Below are 17,535 nucleotides of genomic sequence, written 5' to 3'. Positions count from 1 at the left end.
TCAGCAACGTCAGGACTGAGGCCAGCACCTTGGAGAAAACCTGGGGGCAGAAGCAACCGTGAAGGAAAAATGCAACAAAATATTAACTTGAGCCCTCCAGTGCAAGTGAAGTAACCACTGATGTCCTTCAGATAAGGGAAAGTGCAGGTATGCATCCTTAATGCCAATGGATGCCAGAAAATCCACCCGATGGAGAAGTACTGTGGAAACACCAATGGATGCTTCAGCCGTTCCCAATCTTGCAGGGTAAGGAAAAACCTCAATGTGCAAACTAAAGGGCCTCTTTTACTGCATCCTGAGACAACCCTTAGTGCCCATTAAGTCCAAATCCAAACTCCAGAGCAGAATCAGCAAGCACAGGGCGTGCTGCTGCAGACCACGTCCGCCACCACAACACAGTTATGCCAAACAGGGCAGTAGTGGGAAGGGTGGAGGTGGGGGTGTCCCAACATAGGACCAGGTCCAGAGTACCCTTGTGCAGTGACTGCAAAAACCCCAGCATATCCATGCATATGAGAAGGTGCCCCCAGGGGAAGACTGCACTGTGTGGGATCATGGCCTCATTTCTGGAAGAAAGGGGGGTACAGTACAGTATCAGTGGGACATATGCACACAGGAGAGGAATCCAGGTTCTCCCCTCTTCTGCTTACACCAGCAGCCGAGCCCCAGGCCGACATCAGTAGTCGACCCCCACCCACTGCAGTGACATTGGGGAGCAGTGTCATGTTGCAGTCATGAGGGAGCAGGCTCAGACTGGCCCGCCCCAGAACAGAGTAGTAAGGGACGAGTGCCTGAATGCCATGTTGCATCCCCATCCAAGGGGAGGACCCCACTGCCCTGCCCATCCAGCAGACGGTGTCAGCTGCCCAGTCAAAATAGCAGGCAACACATCCTGATCTAGGAAGTCGTGGCCTCAAGTGATGGGGGGCCTGACCGCGCAGTGTGATCGCAAGCAGGATGGTCCAAGAAAACAGTCCCCAGGCACAACGGTGAGTCACCATCAAAGTACTCTATGTGCAGCAAGGAAACCCAAAAAGGTATGAGTGTTAATGCCTGCTCCTCACAGCCTCTGGTTTCCTAAAAGGGGGGGGGATTAAGTCTAGGCAGCCCTGTCGGGCCCAGGCCATGTTGCTGGGGTACCGTGCAGGGGCGGACGGACCATTCGGGCATTGCCCAAGGGCCCGGGGTCAGTAGGGAGCCCCTAAGCGGATCACTGACCAGTGAGTGTGGGGAGCAGAGAAGAAGGCAGTCTCAGATCCCGACCCAGAAGTATCTCACGTCACTTCATGTGGGGGCAGAGTGAGTCGGGTGGGCAGTGGGAAGGTGAGAGGCATTTCATCCATGGGTGTGGGATGTTCACTGCACACACCCTTCCCCCATGGATGATATGCATCAGGAACAAAGTTGGAGGTGATCGGTGCAGGGGAGGGACAGTGACAGCACCGATCTCCCTGAATGGATTTCAATGAAGCAGTTGAAAGCTGCGGGAGGGAGACTTCCAGCTGCCTCGTTGAAATCCATGCAGGGAGATCGGTGCTGTCACTGTCCCTCCACTGCACTGATCATCCCTGACTGTGCATTGGATTTCCCTCCTTTCTTCCTCCCTCCCCTCCTTCTCTTTACTTCATTCTTTCCTTCCTTCCCTTCACTCTCCCTCCATCTATTTCATCCCTCCTTTTCCTTTCTTCATTCCCTCCTCCATCCATTTTCTTCTTTCCTTCCTCCATTCCCTCCCTTCATTCCTTCCTTTTTTCCCAACTTCCTCCCTCCCCTCCTTTCATATCCTTCCTTCCTCCCCTCCTCCCTTTCTCTATTTATTCCCTTTTCTTCCTTCATTCCTCCCCTCCTCCATCCATTCCCTCCCTCCCTCTTCTTCCTTCCTCCATCCCTACCCTTCATTCTTTCATATCTCCCTCTCCTCCTTTCATTTCCTTCTTTCATTCCCTCCCTCACCTTCATTCCTTCCTCCATCCATTCCCTCCCTTTTCTTACTTCCTTCCCTTCGTCCATTCCCTCCTTCCCTCCCTTTTCTTCCTTCATTGCCTCCCTCCTTTTTCTTCCTTCATTCCTTCCTCCATCCATCCATTTTCGTCATTCCATCCTCCATCTCCTCCCTTTTCTTCCTTACCTTCATTCCTTCCTCTACCCCCTCCCTTCATTTTTTCATTCCCTTCCTCCTCATCCTTCAATCCTTTCTCCCTTCCACCCTCCCTTCATTCTTTCCTCCCTCCCTCCTTTCATTTCCTCCCTCCCCTCCCTTTTCTTCATTCCTTCCTCCCTCCATCTAGTTCCTTCATTACTAAGTCCATCCATTTTCTTTCCTTCCTTCATCCATTCCCTCCCTTCCTCCCACCCCTCCTTCCATCCATCCCCTCCCTCCTTTTCCTTCCCTCTCTCCCTTTACCTTCATTCCTCCATCCATTTCTCTTTCCTTCATTCATACCCTCCCTCCCTTTTATTCCTGTGTTTCCTTCCTTCATTCTTTCCGCCCACCTCTCCCCTTCCTTCCACCATCCATTCCCTCCCTCCTCTTTCTTCCTTCCCTCCATTCCGATATAAGGGGGTACAGGTTCTATTTATTCATCCCAACATATACTAGTGCTCCCTGTTCACTCCCTACTGACACTGTCCACTGCCCCCACAAAATCATTGTGAAAAAAATACAGAAATAAAATTTGTAAAAAATTAAATAAACATTAAAAAATTCTGACACAAACGCCATTGCTCTACTGACACCATCCACTGGCCACCCAAAAGCATTTTGAAAATAAATGATAAAAATAATAAAACATTAATTTGTAAAAAATAAAATAAAAAATACTAATATAAATGAAGAACTACTGACACCATCCTACACATACTACCCACAGCCATACACTCCACACTCCTGTCCCTGTACAAACTACCCACCGCCATACACTCCGCACTCCTGTCCCTGTACATACTACCCACCGTCATACACTCCGCACTCCTGTCCCTGTACATACTACCCACCGCCATACACTCCGCACTCCTGTCCCTGTACATACTACCCACCGTCATACACTCCGCACGCCTGTCCCTGTACATACTACCCACCGCCATACACTTCGCACGCCTATCCCTGTACATACTACCCACCGTCATACACTCCGCACTCCTGTCCCTGTACATACTACCCACCGTCATACACTCCGCACTCCTGTCCCTGTACATACTACCCACCGTCATACACTCCGCACGCCTGTCCCTGTACATACTACCCACCGTCATACACTCCGCACGCCTGTCCCTGTACATACTACCCACCGTCATACACTTCGCACTCCTGTCCCTGTACATACTACCCACCGTCATACACTTCGCACTCCTGTCCCTGTACATACTACCCACCGTCATACACTCCACACTGTACATTCCCTATTTAACATTACCTAATTCTGCACTATACAAGTAATCTCAGACACTATTTAACCACACCCCTTTTAAGCTATGCCCAATTTTTAGAGCAATTGAAAACACACCCCTCCTCTCTCATCCCTTCCCCACTCTCTCCTCCTCACTCACACCTCTCCTCTTTTTCACTCTCACTCCCCTCTCTTTCACTTCCCCCACATGGCAGCTATCTTTAAACCTGAAAGTGCCCAGTGGCTTCTATGAAAAGAAGCCGGGAACATTCCTGCAGACTTTGCTGCAGTAAATATGTAAATGCCCCTTCTATGCAGCGGAGTTGCAATATCTAGGTAGGGTGTTGTGTGGGTGTGCTTGAGTGTAGGTGGGGGCACAGGGGGCCCCATTATCTCTTACTGCCTGGGGGCCCCATGAGTTGTCAGTCTGCCCCTGGTACCGTGCATCCAGAAAGTATTCACAGCGCTTAACTTTTGCCACATTTTATGTTACAGCCTTATTCCAAAATGGATTAAATTCATTTTTTCCCCTCAACATTCTGTGGCATGATTATGCCTTTCCTAATCATGTCCAATCAACTGAATTTCCCACAGGTGGACTCCAACCAAGTTGTGGAAACATCTCAAGGATGATCAGTGGGAACAGGTTGCACCAGAGCTCAATCTTGAGTGTCATTGAAAAGGCTGTGAATACTTATGTATTGTTTTTTTTTCATTTTTTATTTTTAATAAATTGCAAAGATTTCAAAACGAACTTTCATTATGGGGTATTGTTTGTAAAATGTGGAGGGGAAAAAAATGAATTTATTCCATTTTGGAATAAGGCTGTAACATAAAATGTGGCAAAAGTTAAGTGCTGTGAATACTTTCTGGATCTGGCCACAGTAAGAAAACAGCACACAGGCACACACAGCCCAGTGTCTCATCTGTTTTAACACACCACAGCACTTGGAACCCGAAGGGGGAAGAGAACCCCACAGGGGCCAACCACCCCAGGGAGTACCACACAACTATTTGCCAATCAACGGAGGTTGCAAGTATCACTGCAGGGACAAATACTTCTCTCCACTGACGTGGGAGGGCTATCAGCCAGGGTAACATTAACACGGCACCTGGTTGCATGTCCCTGTGATATACTACCGGGCACATATACCCCCTTCCTGCCCAGGCCAATTTTCAGCACTGTTGCACTTTGACAATTGCGCGGTCATGCAACACTGCACCCATATGAAATTTGTATAATTTTTTTCACACAAATAGAGCTTTCTTTTGGTGGTGTTTAATCACCACTGGGTGTTTTTTTTGTGCTATAAACAAAAAAATAGCAAAGAGAAAAATTCTTCTTTGTATCCATTATAAAATTTTGCAAACAGGTAATTTTTCTCCTTCACTGATGTGCGCTGATGAGGCTGCACTGATCATCAGTGCCCTGATGATCGGTGCCGATCCCTGCACTGACAATTGCCGGTTCTCAGCAGTACTTTCCTCACGCTGTGACAGCATGAGGAAAGTGCAGCCAATAACCAGCAACTGCATTTACCTGGTGATCTGTGTCATTGGACACAGCTGATCACATGGTAAAAGACCGTTGTGATTGGCCGATTACCGTACCGTGATCAGCTGTGTCCATAGGACACAGCGATCTCCAGCGGGGCCGGGTGTGCGCCACTGGGGGCAGGTGTCCTGGAATGATGTCCATGGACGTCGTCCCAGGATTACACAACAGCGCTGTAGCCATCCTTCGTCTATAGAGCGGTTGGGAACCGGTTAAACTAGCCAGCCACCCAGATCCAGGATGGGGCTTGTGGCGCTATAAACCCTATGGTCATGAATCAGAAGAGCTGTGTCTGTCAATAAACGTAAGAGAAAAGTTTGCCTAAGGCTTTGCCACATTTCTCTTTGTACCTGGTCTCCACCATTGCGATTAGTGATGGTATTCCCCTGTGAGGTACTCGCAGTGTAAGATGCAGACATGGGATTTGTCAGAGGGGTATGTAGTAACCTGGCTTCTGATTGCCCTGTGGTGAAGTCCGCATGGTAAAAAAGTGGGAAGGGCTCTTGGTGGAAGTAGCTGTAAAGTGTGCAACCTGCGGCATGATGTAACATCTGGTCATGCACCTGAGTGGTTAAATGTTAGAGCAGAGTTGAACTTTTTTTTTTTTTTTAAACACGGTTAAAGTGAAAACATTTTAAACATTCCTGATAACGTAATATTACCCACTTGAAGACCAGGCCTTTTTTTGCCACAATGTATTTGAGCAGCAGTTTGTCAAACACGTTTTTTGGGAAAAAATATAAACTTTAATTTTAATGCACAAAAAACACAATACCCACTTATTTGGTAAAATATAAAAGGTGTTACGCCAAGGAAATAGACCCCAAACACTTTAAAATTGTGCATGCCTGTGGAACAGGGACAAACTATGTACATTATCCATAGGGGATGCATTAAAAGACTTGAGGTTACCACTTTAGCTTTGCACAGGAGGGCTGGTGCTGGTTCGTGGTGATACCTCATGTGTGTGGGGCTTTTGCCTTTGTGCATACCTTTTTTTTATTTTTTTTAAATATTTTTACAATATACCTTTAATTTTTATCAACTTTATTGCAATAACAAGGGATGACCAAAGCATGGGCAGTGACAGATCCTCAAGAGATCTGGGGTGTCTCCCCTGCCCTTAAAAGTGTTGGATCAAACCAAGATCTGCATGTTCCAATGCTCATTTTTCAAACCAGCAAAGGTTTGTTTACAACTGGCAAAACCGGAACAACAAAATACTTGTTACTTACGTTTTCTTAGGCCATAGAGATGATCGTAGCCATTCTGGTCCCTGATCAGCCAGTGGAACCGCCATCTGTAGTTCTGGGATCCCTGGTGAAATGGGAGAGCCCAGGAAGGTGGCAAGACCCCCTCCCACCACTGGTAAAAACAATCCAGCAGCAAGCTATTTAGCTTCTAGGATTGCTTTTACAAAACAGAACTGCCAGCTGAAAAAAAAACCAAAAACAACAAAACAATGCCAGGATGATGCCTCCAGCTCCCACTATAACCGCTGAAAGTCCACACAGGTACGCTGTGGAACGTCAATTAAAGTGTTACTAAACCCACAACAGTAAAATCAGTCTGTATATACAGTAAAACATGCTCGTTATACTCACTGTGGAACCTAAGGGGTTAATCCTCTGCATTGTGTAAAAATGCGGTTTGATCCTGTCTTCTCTGATCCTCCTATTTCCAGTGCCCCCCTCATCTCCTGATAAGACATGTGTGGAGACAATCTGCACATGCTGTTTGGTGTGCCTTGATATAGGGTTTTTTTTTTCTTGGGAGAGTGCATGTGATCAGCACTGTCCAGACAGAGGTCAGGGGTTCTGCATCCTCTTAGAGCACAAAGAAAACTCCTACAAGCTTTAACAAGTGCTCGGCTGGACACTGCTAGAAGACACAAGACTGCTGTAACTGCTGATGAGAAAAGGTATTTAGCAGTTTATAATTTATCAAAACAATTGCACTTCCATGCTGTGTGTACTGTGGGAGACCAGATATAGTGAATGCAGGGTCCTGGGTTTAGTAACACTAAGTTGCAACGTATAAAACGCATTCTATTCAGGATACACATAAAATAGTATAAAGCAAGTAATGGAAATATTGGGACTTATACTGGCTGTGGAACTACAGTAATGGCTAAAGAGACTGATTCTGCCTTACCTGTCCATGTTGCTGGTCCCTACATAGGGACCAGGTTCACAGCAGGCACACCCCTAAAAGGGTCTTCAGAGTCTGGGTTCCAAAAAGATGGACAATGTCCCTGGACCTGTATAGCACCCTGCTGTTAACTCTTAATATGCTGCACCAAATGCCGAGGTGAACATCCATGCAGGATCTAGTGTCCTCGGTAATATAAGCCGTTCCTCATGGCGTGGGGCTTGGGTACAGCTGCCAAGGTTTTATCGAGATTGTGCTGATCCAGATACCCTGCTTTTATTGTTGCATTAGAATACAGTAAATAGATGACTGAAGGGTTGATCACACAAAATTTCACCGTAAGGGAAAAGTGGTCCATCACCTTAGGACTACAAAAAAACGAGGAAAAACAGAGTTGGGTAGGGTTATAGGGGAATTCCCAGGGAATTTTCTTGTCCTCAAAAGTAATACCAATGTCCAATCACTTGAAGTTAGCAGCCTATAACCCAGGGTCTATGAATATCAAAGCCTGTGTCCTGTACAATTAATTTGTCCCACTGCAACCCACAAAGGATATTAGCAGCAACCCCCCCCCCCCCCCAGTTCTTATACATTCATGTTTATTCCAGAGCTGTCAACATTCTCACCTAGGCTTTAGGAGGTAGGGGCACGGCATCCCCTGGTGGGCAGAGCTCTGCACATCCTCACGTGGTGGCTACCTAAGCCCAGAAGGAGTAGCCAACTCATAATCACTAAGGCAGTCCAAGATGGCAACATGGGACCTAGGCTAAGTTACCTAAACAGCAGATCACAGAGGAAGAGTATATGTAGGGGGAATCCAGGACACATTAGGGGTGCTTCCAAAGTCAACGGTTAGGTTAGGCCACTCTGGGTAGCAGCTATCGTAGACAGCCATCGAAGAGCCTAAGAAAATACATCCATCCTCCGTCAACTGGCATGCCTCCATTTTAACTAATATCCTAGGAGAGGTTGTCCTGGACTGGCTTACAATTTTTGTTTGCCAGTATCCAATCCTTGCATAGGTAGCAGTTAACTTCCTATGTCCCTCAATGGATGAGCAACAATTATTGCTGCATGAATGTGTAACTTTTTGCCAGCATTTCGGCTTTAGTATGGCACAGTAACGGTGACAGTCCATAGCTCACAAGAATGGTTGCCTGGTGAAGACAACTGCATCAACTTATCAGTGGGAAACCTATAACAATCAGGTTAAAGACAAAATATAAAACAAGCAAGAATTTAAAAGCCTTGTCAAAGAATATTTAAAATTAAATGGAACAGCTTCTTAAAACACGTACTAGTACAACTGGAAAACCACAAGTAAAAGTAAGAACACACAAAACACTGGTCTTTTAAAGTTTTTATTTTTATACATTTTTTTTTGTATTAAAAAGGAGAAAAGTAGAATTACCACAAATTACCATGACTAAAGCACAGCTATAAGCAAATCATAAACGCAATAAGAATGGATACTCTGAATAATATTAATGTTATAATACAAGCGCTCATTCAAGTATTTTACATTTTCTTTTTTTGTTTTTTTTTTTTTGTTTTTTTTTTTTACGATTTTCTCTGTTCTCATATGTTTTGTTGGATTATAACGGGCAAGATTATGTACTTAGCATTCCATGACACGGGGCAGCAGCTTGCATGAACAAGGTCAAAAAGGTGACCTTGTGGTGGTGGTGTTGGTATTTCAAAGTTGGCAAAGGATCATGGGGAAAGGATTTTTTTTTTTTTAAAATTCAAAAAGCCTAACCAGATTCTTGGTTCCTGAAGCTAGGGGAACGTCGTCTAAATTCTGAAAGTTGTAAAAATGGAGAACCTAGTGAACACCCTGGAGACTGGAGCCTGAATTGGGGACAAAAATGCCACAAAAGTTTATAAGTACACACCGGCATTCTGAAGGGGTTCGATAAGTTGTAGCTAGAGAGTCCATTTGCTGGCGTATAGGTAGCTTGGATCTGGCAAAACCTCTTAAGGTGCAACAAACTGGGACCATGCAACGTTTCCTTTGAATTATATAAAGCCAAATTTAAGTCTGTGGAAACGTGATTTAAAAAAAAAGAAAAGAAAAAAAAACCCACTATTAACACACTGTGAAATCCCAATATAAAAACAAAAGTAGGCCAAGTAAGGCTTGTCAGCAGCTAACCATGACTTGATATAATATATATTTCTTTATATATTATGTAATATATGTTTCGTAGCACAAATATACATTTAAAAAAAGCATATTTTGGACTTTGATTTTACCCTTTCCACTGCATAAATTATTGAAAAAAAGGAGAAGGGGTATTGAGAGCTTATCTTAAAGCACCATTACAAGGACTTGAAGAGCATTCTGGAAGTTCCAGACCCTCATCCATGGCTCTCCCCCATTCTCCAGTGAGACAGGACCACACTGCTGTGAAAAGTAGGACAAAAAACAGTTGCTGGTTCCTAGATACCAGCAATGGTGAACACAAATGCAGGACAGATAAAAGGGAAATCACTAGCTTCTGTTTTTGAACAGCAAAAAGATATTATGTCCATAAGGATCCAGCCCTAAAATAAATTGTACACAATGCAGCCATTCTGCATACTAAGTGAACTGATGTGCAGGACTAGTACTCATCTACCGCAGGATTTCAAGCAATAAACCAGTATTACTACCAAGGGCAAAGTGAATACAGTAATTCTGCATATTCATAGTGTACCTGTTTCCTTTCATTTAAAGACAAAGTAATGGAGCTCCAGAAATTCTAACCCTGTGGCTGTGTTCACTTGCAAAATGACCCCTGCCATATACCGAATTCTAATAGACCGTATTAGAGACAGAAGTGTAGGGTTGAGAACCCTTTTTAATGGAAATATAAATACCCAATTTCCAAAAACTAAAGAGGGCCACATCCCAGTTACCCTGACCTTAGGGAACCCAGACCCCATCCCCCTCACTTCTCCCGTGCTGCAGAGCAAGTTCACAGCATACAAAATGGCAGGTGCCTTGCCAGCTCTAAATGAAAAAGGTTTTGCATCTTTTGTTTTTGCCACATTTATGTCTAAGTTTGAGCAGACAGAAAGAACCCCATAGCATTTAAACAAGCACTACTTTTCATTTTACCACAGGTTTCAGGCACTCCACAGCCCAGCAGACAACATTGTGGCAGTGATATGGTAAACAGTCAAAACGGTGTATTGTTTCGTGAGCCCCTCCTGGCGGTATAAATATCCAATGCAGCCCAGGATCGCAATGACCAGCTTTTACTTGCCAACGTTTGATAAAATGAAGCCCTGTTATCACGCCCAAAAGTGACACAGCAGATGAACACAACCAACCCTCGGCACAGTATATACCCAATCAACTTAATTCTATACATCTCTTGGAGGAGGGGAAAACAGTCTCACTCAGCAAATCAGTGGCATATTCTACTGTATACACCCAGTAATTACACCCTGGGGCTTAGCCAAGCTTGAAAGGTCTCTGTTAAATTAAGCGGCAGTGATGGAAAACAGGAAAAAAAAAAATTAAAAACTGCTCACTTGTTGCCATGCAAAGTCCCCCTTTCTGCAATCTCTGCTTTCAACCAGCCACAAATTCTCCCGTAAAAACAGCAGCTCTCTGCGAGTATCAAGGTTACAATAAGGCAACATTTTGTACTCTGCTTTATCATCGCTTAGTATAATTTTGATAGGGAAAAGTTAAAGGCAGTTTTTGTCAAAGTTTTTTTTTTTTTTTTTATCGTTCTCATATGTAGCTGTCTGCTATTAAGTTTTTTTTTCTGTAGTTTTCTCTTTCACAGTCTGAAGTAACAATAAAACAAAAACAAATAAAAATATATATATCTTTAAAAAGGAAAAAAAAAAAAAAGAAAAAGATGCAGGCTGTGGTGAAAGCAGTGGGCTGTGTGCCTTGGGGGGGGGGTTAAAAGGTTTTGCTGTAGTACAGAAGCCACATGAAAGCAGCAGCACCTCCGAGTGGCCAATTTTTAGATCCTCAGTTGTATCCAGAGGAGGAATCAATCCAAATGCCACAGGCGAAGAGGGCGGAGTCTAGAGTGAAATACAAGCAGCTCCGTGGCAGACAGAAGTGGTGATGTTTCATCCTCCGGAGCCTGTAACAGCAAACCTCTGCTTTGTCCGTTCAGCAGTTAGAGCAGAGATGAGTCCTGCACTTTTTCGGCCAACCCTGCGTAGAGGAAGGGCAGCAATTCAATAATTTAAAAACAAAAAAAAAAAAAGAAGAAAAAAAAAAAAATCTACCTCCCGACTCCTCCAGCCCTTTCCTCCAGGTTCCTGCTAGAAGGGAGAAAGAAAAAAAAAAAAACTAAAATTTTATACCCCTAAAGCAAACTAAAGTTCTCTTCCGTTGCGGGATGAGCATCCGCCACCCTGGCAGGTAAGCCATGGGAACAGTTCAATGTCTCCAGAAAAAGGAGTCTCTGTTTAAAGCAGAATCATTTTCGTTCAGTAGTAGAGGGGAATCCTTATCAAGTTTGAACCATCATCTCCCTCCACACTGAGGAAATTTCCCAATGTTCCCTCCCCAAAACCCTCCATAGCTCCAAAAGGATCCATTCTACTTCTCCCCACCCGGTGTCTGGGAATCCGGGATGGCAGTTGAGGGTTGGCTTTGGCCTTTGAGGTCATCCTTTCCTGGGTTGTGGGACGCTGATTGGGACTGATGACTAGATCCTTTGCTGGAAGACTGTGAAGGATACCTTCTTCTGCCTTCACCTGAAAAGGAGGGGCGCCTTCGGGACCCTCCATCTTCTCCAATCGGGGGCTGGAAGAGATGAGAACACATACTTATAACCCTGTATGTACAGTTTTTTTATATCACGCACAAAAGTTGAGTGTCTAGCTGTGCTTTCTTGCTATGCTTAAAAGCAAAACTCCTTTTCTATCAGGGCCATATAATAGTCGTCTTTTTTGTGAGGGATTCCCTTTTAGTTTCCTCCAACAAAAACACAATCTTGTGTTGAGTGATCATTAAAGGCAAAGTGACAGTCTCTTCAAACCCCAGCTCCTGACAAGCTTCTACTCACCTTTTCCTGCTGCAAAATATTGTTGCTGTGTGGGAACCAACAGGTTGAATTTGCCCACCCCTATGTCATGTGGCTGTTCAATGACGCAGTGTTTAGGCCTGAGCAGCAAGCTGTCAGGCCTGGAGAAGGTCACAAGCGCCTTTCTCAAAACCACATGTGGAAAAGACCTCGGAATTAGGAGGTACACCCAAGGTCTTTGTCTGGTTCATCAAGCTATTTTGTTGACCAACAGCCTTAACTCCTTTGTGCCAAGAGTATGCAAATATGTGGCCTCTGGGTGGGTGGACCAGGACACTAAAATGCTGCATATTTGCATAACAAAATGTAAACTGTGCTGAGAGTGCACGCCTTGCGCGTTCCTGGCACAGTTACTGGTGCCTTAAGGAAAGCTCCTAATTGTTACTTGCGATCAGGAGCTTTCGGATCATGTGACCGCTAATCACGGCGGTCACATGATCATATACCCTGCCACGCCTCCCGAAATCAGGAACCCCTAAAGAGGCCAGGAGCTGCCAGCGTTAAGAGGTTAAATAAAAAAACTAGAGGCTTTTTATTTTTCATTATGGATAACTTAAGGGAGGATTATAAACCTGTTTGCCATTTATGTCCCATTGGGTAAATTTCCCTTTACTTCCTGTCCTATAGCCAAAACAAGTAGTGAGGAAATTCCTCCAAAGTTGTTGTCACTAGGGTCAGCAATAGTAGTGCCTCCATTGCAAGATTTCCTCTCCATTACTGGATATTGATTTCACTATCAATAATAGTAAACATGACAGAGGGTGAATTTCCCTAACAAGGGCACAGACAGAAACGAGACAGGTGCTTTAGATTGCCTCTACTCTATCCAAAACAAAAAAAGGTTCTGCTGAGTGATACATTTGTGGGCTTTGCACAGCTTTCTGGACAATTTGATTTTGTCATAAGAAAAAACAAGAGGTTAAGGTCATCATGCTACTGTAGAGAAAACATGGTGCAACGAAACATGCAAGTTGAGTGACAATAGTTTGACTGAACTACTACAAGTCCTATAAAACTGTTCTTGTATACTTACATCCACTCGGAAATCCTCTAGCCGACGGAACTTGCTCAGGTAATCCTGCAACATTGGATCAATATCCAGGTTTTTGGCTTTGGAGTATTTCAGAAAGGCCCAGAATTTCTCAAGTCCATATAGTTGACCTTGAATGAGCAAAATTTGAAAATGAGCATTACGCAAGTGAAAGGTAAATCAGCCTAAGGGGGAAGTTATCCAACTTTCAGCATATGGTTTTCAATACAAGAGGGTGAAAACTGGGAAACGTAAATGTTAAATTGAAGGTAAATGAAATACAAGAGAAGGTATAAGCCAAACACCCATTTCTACTGTAATCTACAGCCTTGAATTTGTCCACCATTCAGATCTGCCCTAAGTCACCTCTTAACTGACAACTCAACATGTTCTAAAGCTGTAAAAAGAATTGGTAAATATATATTACTGGTCTGTGGCGGCAGTTCACAGGTCAATAACAGTCAAGTTTTTATCCTTTCTACTAGTGAGAACATTGTTGGTCAGTGGCAGTGAACATTAACCTTCCAGTGCGTTCCAGTGTCAAGTATCCTGCTGCCACCCTGTTGGTGGCCACAAGTCCATGGCACCAGAGCTATAGATTGTCACCTGAGTGAGAGCCTGGAGTCTGCCTGACATGTCACCTGAGTGAGAGCCCGGAGTCTGCCTGACATGTCACCTGAGTGAGAGCCCGGAGTCTGCCTGACATGTCACCCGAGTGAGAGCCCGGAGTCTGCCTGACATGTCACCTGAGTGAGAGCCCGGAGTCTGCCTGACATCACATCCAAGGTGGGAGCACTCAGCAGTAGTCTCAGGGCTTTTGGATGCCCACATAAGAGGTTTTCACAAGTAAATAAAATGTTTAATACACTTTAAATGCACATATCTTTTGGGAAGACTCTTGTTGAAATGAATGGTCGAGAGATAAGGTCTCTAATATGGAATTGGCTTTTACTTATGGTTATAATGCATTCATTTTTATGGGAAGAGTTTTCACACAATTTTGCAGTATGTTTGTAAATCAGTACCCTTTTAACCAAAAAGAGCATTTGTGAGGACAGGTTCTAATGTTGGAGGTGAAGACCACGCATGCAATCAGTGTTCCAATCCATCCCAAAGTTCTTTCATACAAAACTCATGTAATGCTGGAATAGAAAAGGGCGTTTCGTAAACTGTGGCCACAAGCCTGGAAGCACACAGTTGTCTAAAAGGTCTTTGAATGCTGTAGTAATAACAGTAACCTTTACTGTTGACATCTGAACCTAATTTACAGGGCTGTCGCCACGTTTTTGGCTGGTGTGATGATCAAATCTTCCCACACCACAAAAGGCAGAACTTCTCTGCAAGCTACTTCCTAGCCAGTGGCTCAAACTATAAAAAAAAAACAAAAAAAATATGTCAGCATGACAGCAAGGCAATTAAAAGGGGAACTAAGGCCTCCTATCATTTGAAGCCAAGGAAGATGCCATCTTGGCCTCTGTTCTGCAACTGCTATGATGATGCACATGTGACCAATTTTTACACCAGCCATTTGATGGTTTGAGAACACAAGCAAATGTGATAGTTAGCAATCCATGGGTTTGGTTCTGCACTAACTGCTTATGAAATGGGGTACGTGGCTGGCTGCAGATGTGATTGGGTGTGCATATCAGTTTTCAAGCAATATCCCTGAAAAAACCTGCTACTGCACCGCGGGCACACTATAGACCTGCTGCCGTACTGTGAGACTGTTGATCCTTCTGGCAGCCATGACACCAAGGAAGGACAGAGCTGGCTCTGCAGAGCACAGTGTGCAAGATGGCGGCTGTAGTTCCAAGATCAAGTGGCATAAGCAAGCACTTCTGAGACCATGCTGGCTGAACTGCAAGATACTTCAACCCTTTTGCTGCCAGAGACGTTTTTGCACACATTAAAAAATTTTAGGCCTGAAGATTACACAAATCCCAAAAAACATTGCATATTTTCTGAGAGCAGACATCCTAGAGAATAGTTATAATGCCAGGTCAAATTATATTACCGCAAAGGTCTAGGAAATGCAAACTATCAGTAAAAAACACACTAAAGTGAATTTTAGAACAAACAAATGCAATACATTATAAAAGACGAGGCTGCGCCGAATAAATAGATGCCCAACATGTCAAGCCTTAAATTTGTATGCGCCTGTGAAATGGCGACAGACTTCAGTACCCTATAAATAAATGACCTAAAGAAAACCTGATTAGTAAAAAAAACACCCCAGAAATCTACTTATAAGATAGATATTGGAAGATGTAAATCTATAAGTAATCAACCCCCTTCACTGTTTAACATTAAATTACAAGACTTACCCGTTTCATAGTCCCTCCTGGTTTCTTCCTGGAAGTCCCGGAAAATGTCCACTCTGAACTTTTTCTCCAGACCATAGCTGTAGTATCGGAAAAGGCACTCCAAACCATACCTGAAAATGCCAGTGTTATTCAACAAAATTAGACTTGAGAATTTTCTGCATTTCTTTAATGGAATGTGACAGTGCAAAAGAACATCAATGTATTAGCAACAGTGACTACGACTGATGCAGAGACATCCACCTTTGAACAGACAAGACAATTCAGGGAAATGAACTGAACACACACATGCTTTGCCACAGTCTAAAAAGGACAGCTATGTAGTTGGACGGTCACCTACCTGTATCCTTCCTTTCCATCCTCTACGGCGAGTTGTCGAAACTCTTCATACATCTTCTTATTGAAATGATCTCGTAGGAAGAAGGACCAGAAGCGAAAAAGTGTGTTCATTTCTTGGGACTGGCCAATGCCTAGCCGTTTCCTCTCTAAGGAATGAACAAAGCAGTGAGATTTCTGCAAGTGAGGGCCTTGCAAATCAAGCCTTAACATTTAGCAATGGCAAATTCTCACCATTAAGGCAACGTCGGCGGTACTTGTGGTAAACGTGCTGTGTGAATCCATTCTCCTTCAGCAGCTCATGGGAAGGATGCTGGAACTTTGGCAAAGATTGGGGCGTACAGCCGTAATTGCTCAGGGATGGAGCCCCCTCAGAAGGGCTGGCGTTGGAGCTGTAACACAACAAGTAATTCTCTCAGCTGTACTTCCAACAGTCTCCATAGGACATAAGGCCACCAATACTGGAATTCAACTTTATGCTTTGCCATTTACTGATATTCATAAATCCTTCTAAGACAACATATAAGGGCTAAGGCTGCATTTACAATTGAGCGCTCTGTCCACAAAACGTGCAGAAATGTGAGATGCGCTTGTGCCATTCATTGATTCATTGTTAATGGCACCGCAAATGCAACAAGCAAATGTGTGATTTCATGTTTGCGAAAATGCGCAAAGCGCAGTGCTCAAAAAGATACAGAAGTTACTTTGGCACATTTGTCGTGTGTAGAGCAGCACATTGAAATGAAAAAAAAACAAAAAAAAAACCAACAAGCACAAAACCATACAAAACACAAATTCACAAAACGCTAGCTGTCCACCTAGCCTAAAAGTGCCAGTAGAAACCATGAGAGGACAATTGGGTGGGAAGGGGTTAGGGACTTAAGAGGAAAATGGGGGGGAAATAGAGAAGGGAGGGGAGAAAATGGCGAGATAGGGGTAAATACAGATATGTATTTTTTTTTTTAGGGTTGCGGGGAATGCCAGAAGTGGATTCCAAAAGTTCCACAAGGTGGAAATTGAATATGATGTAGAGCGCACGATCTACTTAGTCTATGAGGAGTCCGCCAACTTCGTGTATTAATTAGCTTCGTAACCATTATTTTTTTCCCCATTTTACTTAACCTTGCAAGGTCTGTTCAGTATTATTCCTCTAGCAGATTTGCTATAACATGTTGTTGGGGTTCACCCTCCCAACATGTTTGCACGCCTGTTCCACACAGTAATTCACTTATCCATTAGAGATGGTGCAAAATTTCTAAGGGTAACACATCATGCAGTGATCATGTCTCAGCACCAGGCTCAAACACTGTCATGTGAGGGAGGAAGTGACCTCAGCTTGCATGTAATGTCTGGCACATTCAATATGAAGCTTATAAAAGGTTAGGCCTGAGGAGTGTTAGCAAGGTTAAGTGGGTTGTTGGTGGGGTGGACACAATTACTAATCTGAAAAAAAAAATATATATATATATCTATATCAGCATAAGCTGTAAGACGCCCGTTATCTTAACATCAGTCATTCCAGCAGAGCCTCAGAACCCCCCCAGTTTCTCCACTTACTGATACTAGAGATTACGCATGCTCCTGTAATGCCATTAATTTAGGAGGTCAAAGTGACTTATCAGCAGTCCTATCTGGTCCTGCAGAGGCCATGGGTGTTTGCCTATAGCTTTGCAAATTCAATAAAAATACCCTCCATTAGGGGAGGCTGGCT

The 17,535-nt window shown here is 43.9% G+C and overlaps 1 protein-coding gene across 4 annotated transcripts in view; it reads right to left on the bottom strand.

Moving 5' to 3' along the window:
- Positions 1-8,437: 8,437 nt before the first annotated feature.
- The window catches only part of LARP1 (La ribonucleoprotein 1, translational regulator), a 96,079-nt gene continuing 86,981 nt past the window's right edge, over positions 8,438-17,535 (bottom strand). For all 4 annotated transcript variants that reach the window (XM_089682822.1, XM_089682824.1, XM_089682821.1 and 1 more), the window contains exons 15-19: positions 16,059-16,216; positions 15,829-15,973; positions 15,492-15,601; positions 13,171-13,298; positions 8,438-11,857 (exon numbers count right to left, since the gene is read on the bottom strand). In XM_089682822.1, the coding sequence (XP_089538948.1) occupies positions 11,651-11,857; positions 13,171-13,298; positions 15,492-15,601; positions 15,829-15,973; positions 16,059-16,216 (748 nt within the window). In that variant the 3' untranslated portion in view covers positions 8,438-11,650. The remainder of the gene's footprint in view (positions 11,858-13,170; positions 13,299-15,491; positions 15,602-15,828; positions 15,974-16,058; positions 16,217-17,535) is intronic.

Source organism: Staurois parvus, unplaced genomic scaffold (assembly GCF_062004578.1).
Source record: "Staurois parvus isolate SC_StPar_1 unplaced genomic scaffold, SC_StPar_1.0 ptg000298l, whole genome shotgun sequence".
Lineage (NCBI taxonomy): Eukaryota > Metazoa > Chordata > Amphibia > Anura > Ranidae > Staurois > Staurois parvus.
This window is presented reverse-complemented; position numbering and strand designations above follow the sequence as displayed.